This window comes from Branchiostoma floridae, chromosome 10 (genome assembly GCF_000003815.2).
Source record: "Branchiostoma floridae strain S238N-H82 chromosome 10, Bfl_VNyyK, whole genome shotgun sequence".
Classification (NCBI taxonomy): Eukaryota; Metazoa; Chordata; class Leptocardii; order Amphioxiformes; family Branchiostomatidae; genus Branchiostoma; species Branchiostoma floridae.
The window spans coordinates 10200283-10222529 of NC_049988.1; the positions used below are offsets into that span (position 1 = coordinate 10200283).

A 22247-nucleotide genomic window follows, 5' to 3' on the forward strand; every position below is an offset into this window, starting at 1 on the left:
GACTAACACCTATAGAAGACTATCTGTGGTTGGCTCACAGGGATGAACATGGAAGCAGGCAGGGGATTGGCTACAGCATACTTACTGAGATAATTGAATATCTCATCGGACACGGCCTTGTCACCCTTGGCCAACCTATCCCTCATCCAAATCTTAAACTTGACTGACAAACAGACACAGAACAGATGCAAACACATGCAAATTCTGCAAGTGATTTGCATACTGGTAAAGACAGCATGCACACAAAAGGCACACTATACAATACAAACTACTCTAACATAGTAACTAAACAAAACATGATCACATTCAGAAATTGTTAGTTCTATCTAGGACGATACCATGGATAACAAAGAGTTAACACATAAAAACAATGCATAGGAACCATAAATGAAAAGAACAAAGACTTCAATAATTCTACACTACTATAAAAAAGATCAAGAAGAGCAACAGTGAATTAGATGAGAGACAATGAAAAAACATTGACATAGACATTCAGAGCATGGTAATACTAGACAATATCACTAACATGATCACTACAGAACAGACAAAAGACTTACTCTGAATGTCCAACAGTTCCATGTCGGGTCCGTTGGCCTCGGCTGTCCTGTTGGCTTTGCTCTGTAAGGCCTTCGTCCGCTCTTTTTCTTCCTCTAACTCTAGTTTCAATCTTCTAATCTGTGGTCAAATGACAAGAAGTTCAGTACCAAGGACAGGGACAACAAGGCATACAAAAGTAAATCTGTAAAATTAGATATTTTAACAAAAAGATATGTTGTAGAATCTGAAGTATATAAAATTGTTTGCTCTTCAAAAGTACCACATACTATTCACTTTGTCTTCTCTGTACCAAACTTTCACGGTCTAAGAAAATCTAACTCAGAATGAAATGTTCACGGTGGCACCATGTGCGTTTAAGGAAAAGGAATTGATTTATTTGTTATCAGTAATGATAAGTTCACGTTACAGTCGTCACCGTGAAAACCGTGAACTTGAAAGTACATTGAAAAAATCAGGAATTACAGTACATCTTTTGTCTAAAACTTGCTAGTATCTTTCAGAAAACTAGACTTACTTGATCTACAAGGTCTTCTTTTTCTTCTGCCATTCTCTTAAGTCTTTCATCTGCAAAAGGATAATAACTTCATTAGTGATCTCATATCATAAAATGATTATAACATAACTAAGAAGTTAGCAAAGGATGAAATTGGCAAACAATATTCAGAAGAGTACATATAGATGTATAGTTAATAAGAAATATTCACATTCACTTTTAACTATTGCCTATCTACCTCAAGGGAATATAGGTGAAATATTATAATATACTAAACCATTTAAATACAGTTTTTGTGCTTTTCCTTCTATCTATATCTTATGCATGCTTAGCCTGTCACATACACATGCAGACATTGTTGGAAAAATTTGAGAATTTGTATATAACGTTCCTTCTTGGACATAAAGACTTACACTGAAATATATCATTTTGCCATAGAAAATTCTTTTTGGAAAAGTTAAGTTTGTATTCAAACTTAAGTGAAATTCAATAGTGTTGTGTTGTTTAAAAAATTTGGAACTTTAAACAAAGATGATCATTGTCAAACACTCCAAACAATTATGTGCCATACTTATCATGAGTGAAAATCTTTGTTTTAATCAAAAGACACAACATGCTCAAAACACATAAGGCTTTACACAATCCAAATCTTCACTTCATGGAGAAATCAGACCTATCTTCTTTGCCTTCATCAATCTGGACATGTGTTACAACATTATTGCTCAAAACACATATTTCCACTGTTTAACTGTGTTTAGAGACACAACTTCACACATGTTATCTGTGAAAATGATGGTGCATCCTAGTCTCTGGTAAAATGTTTTCAATGTTTCCTGGTCATTTCAGGTACAAAATTCAGGCTAAGACTCCTAACACACGATCATTAGGCCCAAGGGCTTACTTAGGAGGTTCAAAATAATGTGTTCAACCACGATACCAAATTTTTCTTGTGGGTCCTTGGATATTTCGAGTCATACTGTCTCTTTCCAGTTGCTTCACAACAACGTTAACATAAATTTTGAATAAAGATCAATCTTTTAAGATTCTGCAAATTTGTTTATCTAGGATGCACACACGTTGGTGGCCTTATCAGCCAAGACTACAGAGCAATGACAGACAAAGAGTAGTGAGGAAATGTTAGGAAAGAGTTGTGATAGTGATAGTCTATGTATGGGTCCTCTGTGCTCATGACGTTAGATAGAACGTGGCAGACATCCTTGCTCGTGTTGTTACTGAAAAAAAAGCTTGATCCCACGGACACACAGGCGCGAGATTTACCGTAGAACATTGCCATGGCGTATTCAGTGTTGGGCTGCGGTTGGTCGGAGCCTTGCTTCTTTGCCTGCAGTGTTTTTACGTCTAAACGTCCCATACAGGACGTAAATGTAGCGTAAGTAGGTGAGAAACGACAGAAGAACCACAGTGTGGGTACATGTCTGTACCGGGACACTGTGTGGTGGAGAATGATGGGAAAAAACAAGAGGAACAAGGAAAGAAACAGTACACTGGGGAGGTAAAGTATGATGTCACACAAGTTAACCCCATTTCAAAGTCAACAGCCCATAGTAACATCCTTGGACAAGGAGATAAGTCATCCTGCAGTTCTAACATCAGATGAAAGAGGGAGTAAATGAACTTTCTAGAAGTAAGCACAAATGAGGGCCATGGCCAAATTGTGTCTAATGTACTGAACAGTAACAAAACCCTTCTAAAGTCTATAGATGTATCAATATGTTCAAGGGGCACCAGTATGTTGAAGATTCAAGAGAAATACTTGACAATACGAGTGATCGCTGTTGTTGTTTACACCCGGAGTATTCGACGGCTGGTGCCTACCAGGACGTCAGTAGATTGGATTAAGAATTGATATCTAAATTAGCAGATCAAACTACTGGTTTATATGTAAATCAATCTTTTGCCAAACACCTGCTTTTTGCCTACCACTGCATCACCATGACATCATCGCGATCGTTTGTATGCAACATAAAACAACTGTAACTCACAGAGAAGTAAAATTTGGCAAGAACATCTACGTTGGCACTATCCACTACACAACCACTTGCAAGCTAACACTTTGGTATCTCCCTTCCTCACCTAATGTTCCCTCGCCTGCCTGTTCCAACATCTGTGCAGCCTCCGGCGTTACCAAGGCAACCTTCGTCTTCTTCTCCCCCGTTTCCGCCTCTCCATTGGCCGTCCCGACTAGAACCAAACCTTGTTCCTGGGGATGAAGAGAAGCAAAAATTATCAGTAACTGTCAGAGCTCTGCTTCAACCAATCAGCTGTGAGTAGCAGGAGGAAGACCTTCCCAGCATGCACTCTGTTCCAGCCATCACCACAGGAGGAGACCACAACAGGAGAAGTGCTCGGCAGAGACGTCTGGAGCGAGGAACAGGTAGAGAAAGGAGGCTTGTCAACCTTAAAGACATTAGTGTTTCTTATCATGGGATGAAGAATGAACATTTCCACACAAAGATTTAAAAAGGTTTAAAGTGTAGATACTGAAGAGCCCCTTTGTGCTATCATATTATGCTTCAGATGTTCTTGGCAAGTCAATATATATCAAAATTCAGTCCTCTTCTTCCCATAACTTTGCACTATTGTTCCAAATTTGCTGGCTTAAAGCTGCTCTCAGAAGTTCTTGGTGAGGAAGGGGGGGGGGGCATTTTCCAACCCAACAAATTTACGTTGGATTTGTCTCACATCCATAAGATATTTCTCCTAACAGCTTTTAGCCAGCTTTTTACAAACAAGACAACAATTGAGACAACGATTACAAGGAAACAGTAATCCACGTCCACAAAGCTAGAGGAGAGAAATGAGAGAGAAGAGAGAGTGTCCATTATACACCAGAGAGAGAGGAGTGCCTTTCCCATACTACTGTAGACTTCTGTACCCACCAGGAGTGGCCTCAGTCCATGTTCCTGAACGGCAGGGGAGAAAATCAAACAAACATTCAATCTACAGACTATGATAAAACTCTACATGGACAATTGTGTTCAATCATGACACTCAACAAGCAAATTAAACTTGAGCTTGATAAATAACAGCACAGGTAACAAAGTCAGATGGTCAACAGAATAATGTAATGTTCAGGAGTTATAGACAGACAGACACAGATATACTCTCTCTCTGTCAGTCAGTCTATACAGACTATGACACTATGACAAAGACAGATGGTCAACATAATAATGTAATGTTCAGGAGTTATAGAAGTACAAATATAGACAGACAGACACAGATATACACATATCTACAAACACAATGACAAATGAGCATTCCATTAACATTAGTATACATTAACATTTCAGGAATAAGACTTGGACAGCAGGGCCCGAAATACTGTTTTCGGCCAGGTTGTGCAAGTGGCAACATGAGTCAAAAGCCAGGTTGCGCCATCAACATTTCAGCTTGCCCCACTTTCAAGTTGTTACTTTCTTCAAATCAGCTACTTATCCATTCTTTTCCTCCAGTTATATGTAACTATGTAAAATGTTTTATGTTATCAAAAAATAAATACAAAAGCTTATGCATGTAGGTGGGGAAAAAGCAGTGTTCCAACAGCAAAATTTCAGGTTGCTCAGTGTGCAACCTGGGTTTAAAATTAAGTTGCGCAAAGCAAAATGTGGTTGCATTTTCAAGTGGGCAAGTGGGTATTTCGAGCCCTGTGGACAGTATCAAATCATTTTACAAGTTTCACATCAGCAGTCAGGAATAGTGAATGTACATGGAAAGAAATCCTTTACTTTAACAATTATAGTTCATACTTTGTGGGAATATTCCAAAGCTCCACTCACCTCTATAAGCTCGTCACGTTGCCTTAGTGCTTCCTTCAGCTCTGCAACATTGTGTTCTAAGATGCCATAGGCATGCTTTTGTCTTTCTAACTCCTGCAGCAAAAAAAGAAGAGGACATTTGGTACACTCTAAGCAACCAAAAGACTACTGAATACAGTACTACAATACACAAGTTACTTCAGTAATTGGATTGATTTTGGTACAGATAGGTGTTTTAAGTAGCATCCACGGTCTTTCTTCAATGACTGTATCCTACCTGAAATGTCTAACAGTCATCAACATACTACAATTCGTACGTTTTATGTTCTAACTTAATGTGCTAGTGGCACACGCTAAGTTACTATAGACATTTAGCAAAAGATGTTAATATGCCTATATATCAATACAGATTTACTATGCATTAGCACTTCTAATCAGTAAGTTCCTTACTCTACATCAACTGAAAAAATCCAGGAGAAAACCTACCCTGCATTTCTCTTTGTACTCCCTCTGTAGTTCGTTCATAGATTCTTCCTGGATTTCTAACTTGTCCTTAAGGATGTCCACCTGGTACTGTAGTGTGGTTTTCTCATTGTCTAGCTGCGCGTTGGACACCATCGCTTTCTTGTACTTTTCTTCTGATTCACTTAATGCATCCTGAAGACAAGAAGGAGCAATAACTTCAGAAAATACACTTCACTCATTATCATACCTTCGAGTTCAAGTCGTTTACAGTACTACGTTTTCATCTATCTGAAACACATCTTTCTTGGTTGTTTTTTTTCTTTCTTATCACCCCTGCCCTCTCCTTAATGGTTTGTTCCTAAGGTCAATGTGTTGTCAACTTGTGATTAATGATAAACAACAGAACCCTGGGGTCAATCTTTTACTTTTTCACAGTCAAAATAAACAGTCACAGGTCTTAAAGGGCATTAGGACAGCTTCGGTGTTAACAGCTATTCATCTCAAGATGACCATGACTTTGTTGTACTAAGGAAATGTCAAGTAGAGTTGCATGTCCAATAACTGACCTGGTATTTCAGAGCAAGAAAAACTATCAATAACACTGATGATAGATTTATGGGAACTAGTGCCTTTCTCAGGAACATTATGGGGACAAGCTGTGTCAGGAGGGTCTGTATATTTGTCTGGAGGTTACAACAGCTGTGACAATAATAAACACTACATGTACATTTTTCCTATACATGTAAAGAGCTGGTAAGAACAGGGGGTGTTGGTCAAAGGTATTACAGCAAATCCCATGTTATGATCAGGAATTTTACATCTGGTATCGGGTTTTATGTGACCTTTACTATCTTTTTATAAGATTAGGGTTTGTATATACAATCTTAATAGGGAATAAACCTCTCCATAAATGCTGAACATCTTGTACTACAAGTTCACTACCCCTATTGGGCAAGTGAAAGTGCTGTTCCGACAAGTGTATGCCCTACCCCACTTGCCTGATTTGGCAAGTAAGATTTTTCCATTGATTGAGTGCAATTTTGATATACTCGTTACTTTTTACAGTCATAACATCAAGCAATGGTCAACAGAGAATTCCATTGCTAGAAGTGAAAATGCATATACAAATGTACTACTAACAGCGACATTTGAATTTTGGGCGAGTGAAAAATTGGTTCGGGCAAGTTAATTCCTAATGTGTTTACCCTATAGGACAAGTGAATTTCAGAAAACTCGTCCAACCCTGCACCACATTCAGAAGTCCAGACCATATATAATTACATGTATACAAGGAATACTGCTGACATTGGCAATGACATAGCACATTGTTATCATGGAAAGAGCCATATGAATGATACTAGAATTATGTTCTATGAAGATATTCAGTTTTAGGCATGCAAGAATAGCAGAAAGGAAATAATCACTGTTGCATCTGATTGTGACAGAACCTCCTACCTTCAACACTTTCAAGTCTGTCATGTATTTCTGCTCTACATCGAATAGTGCATCTTGTAAGGCCTGGAAGGTACGCAGTGTGCAGCGAAACACCGCGAGAAGTTATTAAAGGAGAAAAAGCAAGAGAAAGTATGCAAGAAATCAGTTAGCAAACAATTAATATATGCAAAGTGAAAGCAGCAACCTCAACCTCATAAACAACTTCTTAAAATGAAAGAGAACATTGTATTAAAACACTAAACATGAGTATTAAATGATAGGACAATGTGAAAGCAAAGACCACTAGCTACAAACAAAAGTTGAAAGCTTTAAACCCAAACTCCACCACCAGAGAAAGTCACACCAATGCCATGTGGTTTGTAAGGACATCTGGTGTTCCCTTGCTTTGTATTGTACCTTTCCTGATGTTCTTTGAACTTGTCCTGCTCAATATTTCCTTGTTACGGTATCCCAATTTCACTTCAATGTCCCACTTTATTTGACTGTCATGTTTTCATATACACTATTCTTTGTCCTTAATCTTTTACAAAGTCCCCATTTTGCCTTGTGTGGAACAGACCATACATTGTCTGCCCTGACAGTGAGATATCTGCTTGCCTTGGTAACAATGACTATTGCCAGTCACAAACCCTACCTTTTCCAGTGGAATTATATACCACAGAGTTCTGTGACTGGGAATGAGATACTTCTATCAGACTGCTGAAAGGCATCACAAGGATCCAATTTTGTCATACATTGTTAGTCAGGCTTCTCTCTAACGTACCTTGAGTTCCCGAATGGAGGCTTCGGAGGAGGAAGACCCAGCATCATCATCGCTGCCTCTTCTGGACGAAGATCCGCCGAGCGCCGACAAACTAGCGAACGATAATACTGAACCCCCTGCTCCTCTCTGCAACAACATGGCGAGAAAATACGCGGTTAGATGTCAATCATGTAACTGCCAACTAAGTATAGATGCTGAGGGAAATGATCCTACAGGTGCATAACGTGCATACATACACATATGCTTCTCACTTCACTCTCAATATAGAACCTATAGTTGCTAATGAAGACCCAAGAGACGTAAGACGACAATTAGACTAAACTTCAAAGACAGTTGACATAATTGGCAATTGCAACTTGTACTTGTTACTTTCAGGCGGCTGTTGTCTGTGTGCCAAGATAATACACTTGGCCAGGGAGACGTCTAAACACTCTGCTGTCCTTACAAGGGAGAGTACTGTTCTTTTGATAACTGGATTATTTTTACAAAGAAACACAACCTACACCCTGTCTATGTTGTTGTAATCTTAACAAGCTGACTACATGCAAATGTCATGCTACACTTTAACTGCCAAATGTCACATTCGTACACTTGACACTAGTATTAAGGATGGACTTACAACTCCATGTACCTGAATAAAACCAGTTGAAACATGAACAAGTTTATTTTATTCGAATAATAGTAAAAAGATCTTTAAAATTTTGAAACTTTCAAATGATGAATGACATTCAGGTTATCTTTCATATTTTCTTGTACCTTCATAATTGGAACGATCCTTTCAGAATTTTTTTTGTCACTAGCTAAAAATCTGTTTAGTATCTCATTACCACCTCATTAACACCTGTTCCACAGTTTACATAGTCATGCCCCCTAACTTCACACCATGTAATTACAGGCCCCCAGGGAGTCAGGTTCTGAATAGGGTTTACATAATCAGTTTAATGACTACAACAAAGACGTTCTCACCCTTGCTTTGTCATTTGTGCCAATCTCATCTCCTTCTGCCTGCAATGGACAAAAAACAAACAGTCAGTCTTTGCATGTCAATTAATTTCTTCAGTATGTACAAACCTTTTGTGTGAACAACAACTTTTTCACACCTGTAGCATGGATTCACCATGAGTTATTGTCATTTTGTACACTTTATCATGTGTAACGTTAGAAACATTTTTCTTAACATTTTGTGCAGTATTTAGTTCAAATACTAAAGAAGTCATCACAACAAATACAATTCATTGCATTTGCCAACTTTCTTATTCAAACTCTATATTTGTACCAGAACATAATGTAGTCCCATGTACAAATATATCATGACATGAAAAATATGAAATCATCGTTCTTCTGTGAAAGGTTTTAAAGATGCTGGAAATGGAGATACTGAAGGCGAGAAACATGGTATACATGTACGCATCTGTATGTTAGTAGGCACATATTCATACTACAGGTTAGACAGCATATCCAGAAAATTCAATGCAGAGTAACATCATATCATCCACATAATTCTACAACAGACGACGCTATACCTAGCTGGAAAAAACTGACAGGCAACATGTAATGTTAGATAATGTAACATGGCTGTACTATGTCTGAAGTATCTAGACTGTTGCATACATGTATCTGTAAAACATGCAAACTCATGCGTTAGTACATGATGCTCGCTAAGTACACACTGCTCACAATACAAGTAGACGTACTAAGTGATCGTTAAGTACACTAACTGTGAAAGCAACCTCCTCCTAACTGTGTACACTCTTCCTTTTTCTTGCCATAACCTGGCATTCAGTGTAACAGTACAGGGAAATGCCGGTCTGAGAAAACTGTCTAATCATGGTTTGTTTCAGCTGAAAATGGAGTCACAATCTTGACCTTGCAAATTCCTCTCCAGGCAGACAAAACATATCATTTGTCTGCTTGGGGCAGGTTTTGACTGGCAGTGGGGCTCATCTGGTTCCTGTTAGCCCCAGTATTGCAGTGAGTAGTGACAGGAGGGGAGGGAAAACCCTGCCCTATGGCAGCCAGGCATGGCAGCAGTGTTAGTGTAGGCTAACAAAGTAAACACTACCACAGAATAAGTGGCTTGTGGAGAGGAATGCAAGGGAAAAATGAATGGAAAGTCAAGACTTCCCTTGCAGATAAACTTGGCCTCTGACAACTTGGAGAAAAGACTAGCAAACATGTAGTAAATCCCTTTTAAATGTATTACATAATCAGTCTTCCACTTGTAAGTAGGGTAGTCTTCCGATGTTTAAAACTTCTAACATTTTTCAACCATATCCAAAGCAGGGATGCATCATTAAATGACAACACGCGCCAAAAGAGAAAGCTGTTCTCCTATCTCTAAGTTACTCCTATGAGTTAGACATACATTAACACTGGGGTTATGTGGTAGATTCAGAAATCGAGCGGACTGACAGTTTGACAAACATGGCTGAGCAACATGTAACATCCTCATCTCTAACACTGTATAAACCAACAATTTTAAAAAAATACTACTGAGATTAGTAGGAAGCAATCCTAGACACTGTTAATCCAGTAAGCTAATTGTTTACAAGCCCTGACAGTCTTCCGAAGTTCCGTGAAAAAAAACATGAGTACAAGCTTACCCACAGAGCAGCAAGGAAGGCAGCAGCCATTTTTGTAAAGGTTAAAGTTGAAAGGCCAAGTTTTAGGTGACCCTTACTATCACTAACTAGAATTTATGAACCACTTAACTGGGTTAACTGTCCGCTCAGAATTTATTCTATAGGGTAAGAAAACACTAAAAGCTAACACTGTGACAATAAGAACTGAATGTTGTGATTTGCTGTTGATTTTGGGTCAGTCGTTGCCATTTCACTGTAACAGGAAGGTGGTAATACCGGTTGGGAATGTTTGTACCAAAATTCCCATCTTAGAATCATGTTCATTATACATGCCAGTTAGAGATTAGTAAGACAAATCCTCACAACAAAACAGTTTGACATAAACAAGAATTAACTTAGGGACTGTCCATTAAATAAGAGGGATGGGATGCCTCCTGATAGAAGGCATCAATTCAAAATAATTGTTTATTTCAAGTACTAGTACTTGTTTTTCAGGAGAGACTTCCATGATCCACAATGAATAATTTAAAAGTGTATAAAGCGAATAAAATTTTGCTGGCATTTCAGACAATGAAACAGAAAGAAAGTTAGATAAAGCCAGGTATCAGAAACAGGTGTAAATGTTGTTTTCACATCCATCCTTCTCAACTAATAACAATCAGTCCCTACAGACAAAGTTAGTACAGTATAAACTACATGTATCTAGCCATGCTCTCTAAAGCTAAGTGGTTGCCGGCCGCTACACTTTAGTCTGTGGAACTAAACACAAACATGCGGTGAGTGAGACAGGTGTGTCCGTGGTGGCACTTACATCTTCACTGATGGCTCCTATGTAAATCTCAGAGCCCTGAAATGGGTGGCAATATGGCATGGGATCAGTACAATGTCTTGGAATGGAAACATTTCCTAACAGTGGCACCCTGTTAGTATGTAGTATATGTTGAAAATGTATACAATGTGCATTGTCCTAACCAAATACATGTAACACTGTATTGCGTAAAGCTACAATAATGAGTACCAAAGGATATAAAAGACTACATAAGACCCTTTATCCAAAGATACAAAATGCTTCAGTCCCACTGTGACATACACATATAGATTTATAGCTTTCAGATCAATTTTTGGGACAGTTATAGATCATAGTTACAAAATTCACAGAAGTCTGCAAATTCTGAGTATATATCACGAGATGAGAGGTAACAAGGAAAGGTATGGAGGTGTTAGCACATTTGCATGCTTGACGAGGACAATATAAACTAACTGTATTTTCTGTTTTCATCTTGGTCCAAGACATGTAGGACCTTCGACTATAAGTTACCACAGAATATAACCTGCTGATCCAGATGTATCTATAATACACATGTATACAGAAGCAGGGAGACAGATGAGAGAGAGGAGATGACACAGCTTACATGTACATGATGCAAACACTTACAGACAGGGAACCATAACTGCTTCTCCGAGACGAGTCCTGACGGGAACACGTACAGGTACATGTCACCAGCATCACCATAGCAACAAACAAAACTTAAACATGCGCATACATTATTGGCAGGGGCAAAACTGTGCAAAATCTTTCCATCTTCGTTCATAGCTTTAGAGTGTAGTTTGTGATTGATAAACTTCATTGTATCAATGTCTTTAAGCTGACTGAGCAGAAGAGCTGTGTACACCGAATCAGAAGCACAGAGAAAATACTGAATTGCATAATTGGGTACAGTATTACACATGTTTTGGTAGATAAGAAAAAAATAGCAGTGATCTGACACTGAAAATGGTGGGTGATTACAATTGCAAATGTGCGAGGGACGCTATTGGGGAGGGGAAATGGCCATTACACAAAATGCATGATGAAATAAAACATGATAAAACAACTAATGTATAATATCAGTACTTGCAGACTCCTGGTTTAACTTACAAATTTTATAGTAACATACTTCAAGTACAATTTGTAACAGTTCAGAAGTTGAAAAACATATTCAAAGCTGGAAAAAAATTAATCAGACAGTACAGACAACCACAACTTCAACAAGTATCAAAACAAACTCAAGACTGAAAATAAAACAGTTTGACAAAAATTCAGACAGGACTGTTAAAACAAACAAGACGTCACTACAGACTTCTACTAGACAATCAGGACATCTTGGGAACGGGCAGAGAGAAAAATCACGCAAAACAGGAGGCCAGAAAATCACACAAAGGACGAAACAACGCAGAGGGACACGTAGGTACCAACCGAACTACTGCGGTCACTCCGACGGGACGACAGATCTTCCTGTGTTTGGAACATAGTGAGGCAGTCAGCAAACGCTTGGGTTGGGCCGGGACATGTTCAAGTCAGTCTTCATACTCGACATGCTCACATAGTCATACTGGGATTCTCTAGTTTTCGAGACACTCTGTGTCCAATATAGCAGTCACCCCTGATACTTGTTGTAGATGTTACAGCTGGTAAAATACTACAATACATACTAACCAAGAGAACATGCAGACAGGACAGTGCAAGAGATGACAGGACAGTGAACTATCTCCTAATCAATCTAATATTTGTTACTAGTGCTACAAAGACACTGCTCAAATGCCTTTATAGATCTGTTCGCTGCTGCACTGAGGAGATAGTGACTTAACCAGTGTGTTCATACCATCTTACTGGGTGAGCATGCTTTCTAACAAAATGTGCACTACAGTGACTATAACACGATACAGTTAGAGACAGGGAGGGTGGTGCTTACAGACTACACAGGACATGTATACAAGGACAACCAACTACACTACCCTCACTGGGCCATGCTGCTAGAGTATAGAACATGTTTTAGCTACTCATGCTCTACACGTGTGGACTTAAGACACAGTCGGTAAATCTAGCGACAAAACGTCACGGCTAGAATACGAACCGCGCTGCCCCAGCGCTGCACTGGGGGGATCTGTGAGGCAGAGGAGTATGCATCCCAGGGCTGGAAAGGTACGGATTGGAACATCGTCAAAATTACGTCATAAAGCCTGCAAAATCCACACACATATCTCATATCTGTCATGATAAACATAGGCCTAAAGAAAACATGCTGCACTCTGTAGCTCATATCGTGGATCACTGTTGGAAAGCAACAATAGGTCACGGGGGCGAGCTATTTAATAACCAGACGTAAAGGTGTCAACTCCTACATTACAATATACAGTTCATCCTTAATCATTTATATTAAATCATAAATACAAGAGCATATATACATATAGCACTGTATAACAGAGAGCAGTTTTCCCACTCAAATTTGGACCAGATCTGTCCACCATGAAAACTATTACACAAATCTGAAGACACTGGCACTCAGCATGCTTGCAGAATAGAACACAATGTTAGAGTTTTCATCAATGCACTGTTTTTCATTGCCATCATCCAATAAGCTATGTATGGCATACCCTGTTCCGGGCTCCCTTCCATGAAAAGATATCAGATGCCTGAAAAAAAGAGTCCGATTAGGAATTTTCTATAACATAGGATGGGTTAATGGTTAATGTGCAAAATTCCTGTGATCATGCACATAACAGAACACCTGTGATCATCCATTGTCCTGAAATCTGTTAGAAGTGCAAAAGATTCGGCAAAATTAATGCTGTCATACAAGTCATACATGTACCATATTTCATAGGTACAAGCATGCGCAACTGTGCAAGTATGTTAATCCACTGTTGGCTATTGCCACCAGTACAAATATCTGTGTGCACACCTTATATCGTAATTCAAGCCCTGGGTACAAGTGGTACACTTGCTGTTAGTACATCATGAATGATAAAAAAATATGACCACTATTAGTACATCATGCCCATTAAAATCCATCCTCTGACCCAAGGAATATGGTCCATTTTATCAAAATTTCTTCATATCTTGATATTGCATGTACACTTATATAATATACGTGCAAGACTTGGGATCCTCTCATTGGAAGGGACTTTTCTCCAAGCCATTTTGATGTAGAATTACATGTTACTGATGATACCAAGAATCAAATGCAAGACATACAGTCATGCATGTGTTACTGTTAGTATACGGCACTGCACGTTCTGTGGGACTCACGGCACTGGTTGTTCTGGGTGCCGGTTCCTTGTACACCTTAAGGTACTAAAGTGAAGAATGGATAGAGTCTTAATGTCACTACTACATGTCTTAATATCACTACTACATGATGACATAACCAACTCAACAGTAAGGCCAAGAATGACGTTGAAGTTACAATGTGGGGAGACATGGAAAAAGCAATGGAATAGCAATGAAAGAATGAAGTTGTCTACAAAGAGGTACAATCAATGCAGGTTAATATGAGTGTATAGCATGCAAGCAATAAGGAAATGAAAGATTTGTTTAGGGTTTGTACAACTTAATAAAATTTTGGAGCAAAAGGCAAATTAACATATAGTTTGTCACACTTTCCATATATCACAATGTATCCCTTTACTTAATTCCTTTTGTACAGTAGATATAGTTGGCCAGGCATTTTCAAGTCAGTTTTATCATAGAAGTTTTACAAGTTGTACAGATCCTAGTTGTTAGAAAAGGAAGCAGTGAGTACCGACCCCCTGTCCCCCTCGCCATGACACCTCAGAGCGCACATCCCAATCCTACAACACCACAGCAAGTGGAGACAGAGCAGGGTGAAGACATCGCAGAGTGAAGGTTAGATATGGCAACACCCCAGTGGCATTGCCAAAAATGCAGGTAAAAAGGTTTGACTAACATGAAACAACACTGCACTGTTAATGAAGAAATAAAATCAGAATCTACATCTCGAATACAGACAATAACTTTGTATTGTTCCATATGTCTATGTCTACAGAGACCGTAATTCAATGAATCCTATATCAGCAAGTTTTTTTTTTTCACTATCATAAATTAATATTCATGCAAAACCTACATCATTATCTCTGGCAGAGGAATATGCAGAGTCCTACAGTAGAGAGAAAGAAGAAAAGAATTGAGACACATTCTATAAGTATAAGGAAAAGAAACAATTGTACATAATTTTCACCAAAAAGCTGCAAACACTCAGAAGTATACAAAAATCAGGAAAGAAACAAAGAGGGACAAAGGGAAACAGGACAGATAAAAGGATATCATAACAGTTGAAATTCAGGTACATATTACAGTAATGGAATACCTAATACTCACTGTAGCTTTTGGATCAGAATACTCACTGTAGCTTTTTGATCAGAAAGCAATTCTAAGAAATCATGAAAATTGAGAAGGAAGAAAAAAGACACAACAGAAAGAAAGAAATGATAGTGCTTGTTTATACCAACCCGGTATCTACCTCCCCTGCTACTGCTACCTTCATACAGGCTAGCTGAGCTCTGTTTAGGGTGAGACAAACCCATCATTTACTAATTACACACACAAAAAGGTAAAGCTACGCATCCACTTCAGAATGTCACTGCAGTACACTAAGCGTAACCCTTTTCAGTTGTCACCATTGTACTACAAACATCTGTTGTTAGGCCATCATGCAAGGTTTGTGTCTGAGTTTTCTCACTGACAATAGTCTTTAGAATGCTGGAAAATCCCAATCGATAAGTTTATGAACGTTGCCAATGTAAAAATGATATCTGCTTAGCATTTTGTTCTCCGATGACTGTATATTGATTAACAACAGATGTTTGTTGAAGTACAATGCAATGTTAACCTACCCTCTGGTGGTGAGGTACTCTATTCATGTACCTATCCTATGTTGGGTTATGTGTTCATCTTGGTTACATAATGGTTATGTATAGCTATACACTTCAAAAGTCAATGTACAGCCATACTTCAAAACTTCACTGTTAGATATTTAGATGTAGATTTGGGATTAGATTTATGATGAGAACTACTTTTAATTCATATTCATAGTAAATTCCTGAACCATTTATATTTCATTGATGATTAAGCAACCTTGTTATTAATTATTATATTTGATTATGTAACATACTTTTAACAACTGTGTTTTATTTGGAAGTTATGTCAACTTCAAGTGATCACACGGGCAAACTCTTTACACACCTGCCTCCTTGGGGTAGAGTTGTAGACATAATCAGAGGCTGCCTGTATACAATAAATACGGGGGAACCATTCCATTCAGAGATAGCCAGAACACATTCCTACATCTATAGAAATTGACAACACATGCCCTACATGACATGGTGCATTCTGCATTGAAAATAATTCCATACACATACGTCTAAATGCACAAACTGTTGCCTACAATAATCTATGGGTGCTTTTACAAACAAATTTTAGTTTTAGTTCTAGTTCTAGTAGTTTAATATTTAGAAACATGTCTAACTCTGTCAACAGAGGTATCACTTATCTAAAGACAAGACAATCAAAGTGTAAGTTAAAGGACAAAGTTGCAAATTTAGGTCTGGAAGCAAGTATACAAGTGCACAAGAGCATACTAAGCACCAACCATGAAGCTCCAGATTAAAACATGAGAATTTATGTTCTAACAAATATTAAAGACAGGTGAAACATTTTAACAATCATGTGAGGCTAGACTCAAATGTACGTCAATTAATGACAATATGTAATTAATGACTGATGATTGCAAGATATAATTAATGAAGTCATGAAATCATGATTTGGACTTTATTTTTCCACACTTAAAATCTATTATTTTTGACAGTCTATCTTTGAATTCTGTGTCATTAGAACCCTACAATGTACTGAGTACACCATCCTAGTAAATTTCTACTGTTAATTTGAATCTTCATGTTTTACCAGGTAAATTGAGTATTAAAAGAACTTTTATGCATGTAACAATGACACAGATTCAAAGTAGACTGCTTTTGGACATGTTAAAACAAAATAAAGATGACACGGTTGTTTCAGTTAGTTTCATGCAATGAGATATTGTTATTTTCAATGACACAATTGCAATGTTTCAGTTAAGTTTAAACCATGATTGAACACATCACGCCACTGCAAATTTATGTTACATCTGTCTGCTTTTGTGTATATACCAACCGATACACTGTGTCGAGAGGATAGCGCAGATGATCTCTATTATGTGGGAGGAAAGCAAGAGCAACGTGGAAGTTACATCATCAGGATATGGCAGGTCAGGAGCAGAAATGCAATGCACACAGCATCAGATAGGAGGCGCCGCACTTCAATCACCATCCAATGTTGGGACTACCATATTATCCATCACAAATAAAGAAGCTTTGATTTTTATACTTAAATGACAACCATATGGCTTAAGGTATTACTTTGAAATAATCCTATATGAACTTATCTTTTTGAATTGTTTAAACATTAACTATTCCTTTATTGAAGCCAAAGCACATGACTTGCAAGTATAGTTTCTTCGTTTTAATGGACTTGCAGAAAAACAGAAAGTAAAGAAGCAAGAGGCAAAAAGATGCAAGGTTAAAGAGCATGGACAATATTACTGACCCCGCTTCGCATGGAGTAAACATCTGACCCCTGAGAAAAACACAAATATAAACACAATATTCCTTTATGCCAATGAGTACATGTATCTTTGTATGAAAGAAGTGTGAAGTGTTGGTATGACATATACATGTTGCTTGAAGCAGACCAGAACTCAAAGTAGAGCGATTCCAACAAAAGATACACAAATGAATTCAGGAAAAATATGAAATCATACAGAAATGGAAGGGAAGCACACAAGAAGCAAGAGAAGTACAAACCGCTGAGCTGTATTTGCTGGAGTGAGGTCTGCTCACAAAATCCCATGTCTACAATATTACAAGAGGGAAACACAGGAAAAGAAACAAAAAGATAAGACAAAAGAAATACACAAAAAGGGGAAACAAACGAAAACAATAACAATAATCTAGTGATACAAAGCTTCATTTGTAGTGCTTAGTACGTCACTAAACAAGAAAGAAATATATTTCTATTATGTAGGTCTTTTTAGAGACTATAGTGTCATCAAATTAAATAACATAGCTTACTGTAAAATTTTATTCTTGAACTCAAAAGAGAGTAAAGACATTATAACCATTCTTTATGGAAAGACTTTATCATGTTATTGCTTTGTTGTTTAGCAAAGTAAAAGCTTTTGCTGGACATTGCAAATGAAGACGGCACACTCTTAGTCAGAAGCAAAGTGATTGACAAGTTTTGGAAGGAGTGATTTAGCAAGCAAGCACAGAAACTCACAGAAGAGGCAGCGGAAGAAGTGGGTCTTCTAGTAAAGATCTCATTTCCAGTCACAGGACCACGGTCAAAGAAAGATTTCTGTTGGAGATGGTGTGTGTAAGACCAGCGATGAGGAAAGTTAGAAATAAAGCCGTTCAGGGTTATGAGATGAAGAATGTACAAAAGATGTAAAATGAGTTGTCATTTGTATCAGACGATACTAACGACAAAATCAGCATTGTACAGTCTTGTAAGGTCTTATGGCAGTAACAGGAAGAAATTACTCAATGTCTACATGTCCATGTACCTATAGATGAGTAACATCATTAGCAAAAGAACACAGCACATGTAATGATGCATCATCAATATGAATTTGCAAAAGAAAGTGAAGCGTGTATGATGTATCACTATGCTTATCCAAACAGCTATAATATACAACATGTAGCGTGCCTCCTCCACACATATCTCTGTACCAGGTCGTATACCTGAAATGTAGAACACTTGGGTGATTAGCAACCAGAGTGGACAATAAACAGAGCAGGTCAACACTGAGAACAAACCCCTGCTGGTAAAGTGCCTGATGATAGAGCAAAACTGGGTCTGGACACCCAGATGGGAGAGGGGGCAGCCAGGTTTGAAATACTGTAAATGCAGAAATGTTCGCGGTGGATTAATGTTCGCGGTTTTCGCGGTGACCACTTCACCGCGAATTTAAAACCACCGCGAACATTTTTCTATGATGATATTAGATGGCAGTCTATGGTGTTACCGCGAACTTAAATCCACCGCGAAAAGTCCTTTTTCCCGCTACCGCGAAATTAAATCCCCGCGAACTTAAAAACATTTACAGTACACAAACTGGCTTATACATGTACACATATTTTAGAAAAAGGACCATAATCCAATTTCAACTTAAAACTAAGAAATCATCTTGAATATCGATGAATTGCAGCATATGTACCACCAAATTCCATCAACTTGCAGCTACATTCATTGTACAAGATGTTAGATTCAGAGGAGTTCAAGAAGACAAATGCTGTAAACAGTGCCGACAAACAGGCCCTATGTATCTTCACTGTGTACAAACTTGCTGTTTCTTTCTCCTTCTTTTGCCAGAAAGCAGGTTGGATGTTGCAGGTGACAGGTCAGAAGTATTTCCTGTTTTCTTGAAAGATAGAGGTCAACCTGCCAGTCAAGAGGCATACATTAACTCTTCAACATGTCCACTTCACACAACGTCGGATATTCCATTCAACCTTTTATTCCCTCGTATTGAACATATCTATCAGTTGTTTCATATTCAAAGAAACAAGGTTGATAACAAGTTTACAACATGCAATTGTAGGCTTGTTCCCCGGTTGCGTGGCATCAACAACAAATATAAACCAACTATCATAACATGTCATAAAAGGAACCTTATCATAGACATCATTGGTTCTTGGTGCCAGTTTTTATCATTCTTTGATAATTATGAAACAACCAGAGGGGCGAGTAAGAACAGAAAGAAACAACACCCCGACTCCCGGGATTCGAACCCGCGCCGAACCCGGGCAGCCGGATCACAAATCGAACGTGCAAACCGTTCGGCCAAAAGGCTTAAGCCGTTAGGCGTCTTCGGTTTAGCAGTCCTTGAACACCACTGTTACACTACTCCCCCTTTTCTTTTCAAGATTCGTCCTCGAATCTCCGAGATCGACATCCCTGTGTGGCACATACTAGCCTGTTAATCACAGGGCCGGCGTGGGAACCAGTGAAACAACCAGAGGGGCGAGTAAGAACAGAAAGAAACAACACCCCGACTCCCGGGATTCGAACCCGCGCCGAACCCGGGCAGCCGGATCACAAATCGAACGTGCAAACCGTTCGGCCAAAAGGCTTAAGCCGTTAGGCGTCTTCGGTTTAGCAGTCCTTGAACACCACTGTTACACTTACTTAGTTACAATGAATTTGTCTTCATGTCCAGAATAATGCAGTACTTTTGTGGTAGTTTACTTGGAAAATAAGTTTTCGCTACGGTTTGAAATTTACTGTCAAACAATTTTGTAGTTTGGCAGTAATAACTGTACACTGAAAATGCATCTTTGATGTGTCATGAACTGGCAGTGGCAATGTCACTGTGAACATAAAACTGCAAAAGTTTAAATAACTTACAGTACTAATATTGCAGCTCTAGAAATGTTAACATTAACCTCAACGATTCAGGTAAATTCAGGTAAAATTCATTGAAATTAAAAGGTCATCATTGCACTATTTATGGGACATTACTCATAATAAGTGTTAAAGATGTTGGGGTCTGTTTCTGTACATTAGTTCCAAACTTGACCTTGCCCCCCTCCCCCGACCTTGCCCCCCCTCCCCCCTGACCTGTACATCATGAGACATGAAGACCTACTGATCCCACCACCCAGGGGAGGGGGGGATAACACAGGGTCTGAGGTAACTCTCTTGGTATAAAACCCTTCCAGAGATGTCCCAGTTCCTCATGCATAACATGAACCATGTGGACTCTTTGCCACAGGCCCAGTAAAACTGAGATTTCTGCATCATAAATTGAACAGAGGAATGCTCTGCTTGGCTAATTACTAGCTTACAAGATTCTGGGAACTAATAATAAAATGGGGGATGAAAATTCCAGAGGCTTTACCGACAGTCAAAAAGCATATACATGTATACCGAAGAGAGCATAGACTTTTTGCTTATGGGGAGGGGGTGAAAGACATATGCATGTCAACAACATCTTCTTACCAATGTTTTGCCCTGAAGAGACAATATGAGAAGCTACCGGTATTATTGGAATGGTTAGGATACCAGCTGTGCATGATAATTACTTTACATAAGAAAGGACAAAACATAGGGCTATAAGTATACCAGATAAGATTAAAGTACAATGACAGTTTGGTTAAGAACCTATAACAATCATCTTCACAAAAGCCCTACTCTGATTCTGAATCCTCTTTTCTGAGAAGTCTGTACTACTGATTTATTATAAAGCCTACATAATGTCATATTATCTCTTCTTTGTTTCCATATGGCTTATTTCACCCATGGGGCATTGAATGACTAATAGAAACTAAAAGACACTGTAACAACTTTGGATTGACCCTGCATACCTTGATGTGCCATTCTACGCAGTTCAAAGGACTTTGATATTTCTCTCCTTTGAATCTTAGCCAATAATTCAACAAAAGAAACTGAATACCGATTATGTATCCCTTATCATACCTTCGCCATCCATCAAGAGATCCAAGCTGACAAGATTACTACCTGCTAATAAGGAAGGGTCAGGAACTGCACTGGGAAAGATACAACAGTATGGTTTTCATTTGTGAAGGGCTTCAGGCCCACATGGTAGTCAAGATCGGCCATATTGGACAAATTGCAGAGTAGCAATCTCTTGACCTGTTGTTGTGAAAGCAGCATGCAATGACGACAATCACTCTCCGTACCGGTACGCTCTCTTCACGACTTCCGTTCTGGGAGATAACTTACAACTGGAAGAGAAACATAAATACAGCACCTCATCCTGTCAGTGTTTCTGGAAGAGAGGAATCTTGTGGTCAGGATGAACCCTTCAGCCTTGGCCTCTCTGGCCACTGTACACCATGTACATACACCACATGTCAGGCAAACATGTTAGGTGACAAGTCACCCCTCCTGTGACCAAACAAAAAGATTTCCTTTTGCTCAGCAACAACAAATGTAGGAATAATTTTAAGGGTACAAAGCAGCGGTTTACCTCTCTTTGTTGTCTCTCCAGTTCCTGCATGCGTAGCGCTCTCGCCTCGGCACGTGCTGCTCGTTTCGCCGCCAACCGCTGCTCTGCCTGCGAAGGAAACAAGAAAGCACATTAGTCAAAAAGTGCTGCCGCCAAAAGAACATACAGCAAAAAACAACTAGTCAAATCTTGACTCAATACCTATAATATTTTGTATGTGACACCCCCCTCCCCCTCACATGTAGGCTTTCTTATCATATCATCTCGCATCTAGTCTCACAACATACTGATAACTCATGATACATTGACCCC

General features: G+C 38.7%; 1 protein-coding gene across 5 annotated transcripts in view; it reads right to left on the minus strand.

Annotated features, from left to right (window-relative positions):
* Nucleotides 1-22247, minus strand: part of LOC118424027 (leucine-rich repeat flightless-interacting protein 2-like) — a 42392-nt gene that overhangs the window by 4250 nt on the left and 15895 nt on the right. The window contains exons 2-26 of one of the 5 annotated variants that reach the window (XM_035832450.1): nucleotides 21957-22043; nucleotides 18242-18319; nucleotides 17767-17814; nucleotides 17510-17539; nucleotides 17078-17113; nucleotides 16115-16156; nucleotides 15382-15432; nucleotides 14997-15029; nucleotides 14659-14703; nucleotides 14162-14206; nucleotides 13507-13545; nucleotides 12987-13046; nucleotides 12329-12367; nucleotides 11528-11563; nucleotides 10904-10939; nucleotides 8477-8515; nucleotides 7511-7636; nucleotides 6748-6810; nucleotides 5314-5484; nucleotides 4849-4941; nucleotides 3952-3975; nucleotides 3146-3272; nucleotides 2330-2410; nucleotides 1073-1122; nucleotides 558-675 (exon numbers count right to left, since the gene is read on the minus strand). In XM_035832450.1, the coding sequence (XP_035688343.1) occupies nucleotides 558-675; nucleotides 1073-1122; nucleotides 2330-2410; nucleotides 3146-3272; nucleotides 3952-3975; nucleotides 4849-4941; nucleotides 5314-5484; nucleotides 6748-6810; nucleotides 7511-7636; nucleotides 8477-8515; nucleotides 10904-10939; nucleotides 11528-11563; nucleotides 12329-12367; nucleotides 12987-13046; nucleotides 13507-13545; nucleotides 14162-14206; nucleotides 14659-14703; nucleotides 14997-15029; nucleotides 15382-15432; nucleotides 16115-16156; nucleotides 17078-17113; nucleotides 17510-17539; nucleotides 17767-17814; nucleotides 18242-18319; nucleotides 21957-22043 (1597 nt within the window). The remainder of the gene's footprint in view (nucleotides 1-557; nucleotides 676-1072; nucleotides 1123-2329; nucleotides 2411-3145; nucleotides 3273-3951; nucleotides 3976-4848; nucleotides 4942-5313; nucleotides 5485-6747; nucleotides 6811-7510; nucleotides 7637-8476; nucleotides 8516-10903; nucleotides 10940-11527; nucleotides 11564-12328; nucleotides 12368-12986; nucleotides 13047-13506; nucleotides 13546-14161; nucleotides 14207-14658; nucleotides 14704-14996; nucleotides 15030-15381; nucleotides 15433-16114; nucleotides 16157-17077; nucleotides 17114-17509; nucleotides 17540-17766; nucleotides 17815-18241; nucleotides 18320-21956; nucleotides 22044-22247) is intronic. The other 4 variants (XM_035832452.1, XM_035832451.1, XM_035832453.1 and 1 more) reach the window with 4 other exon arrangements.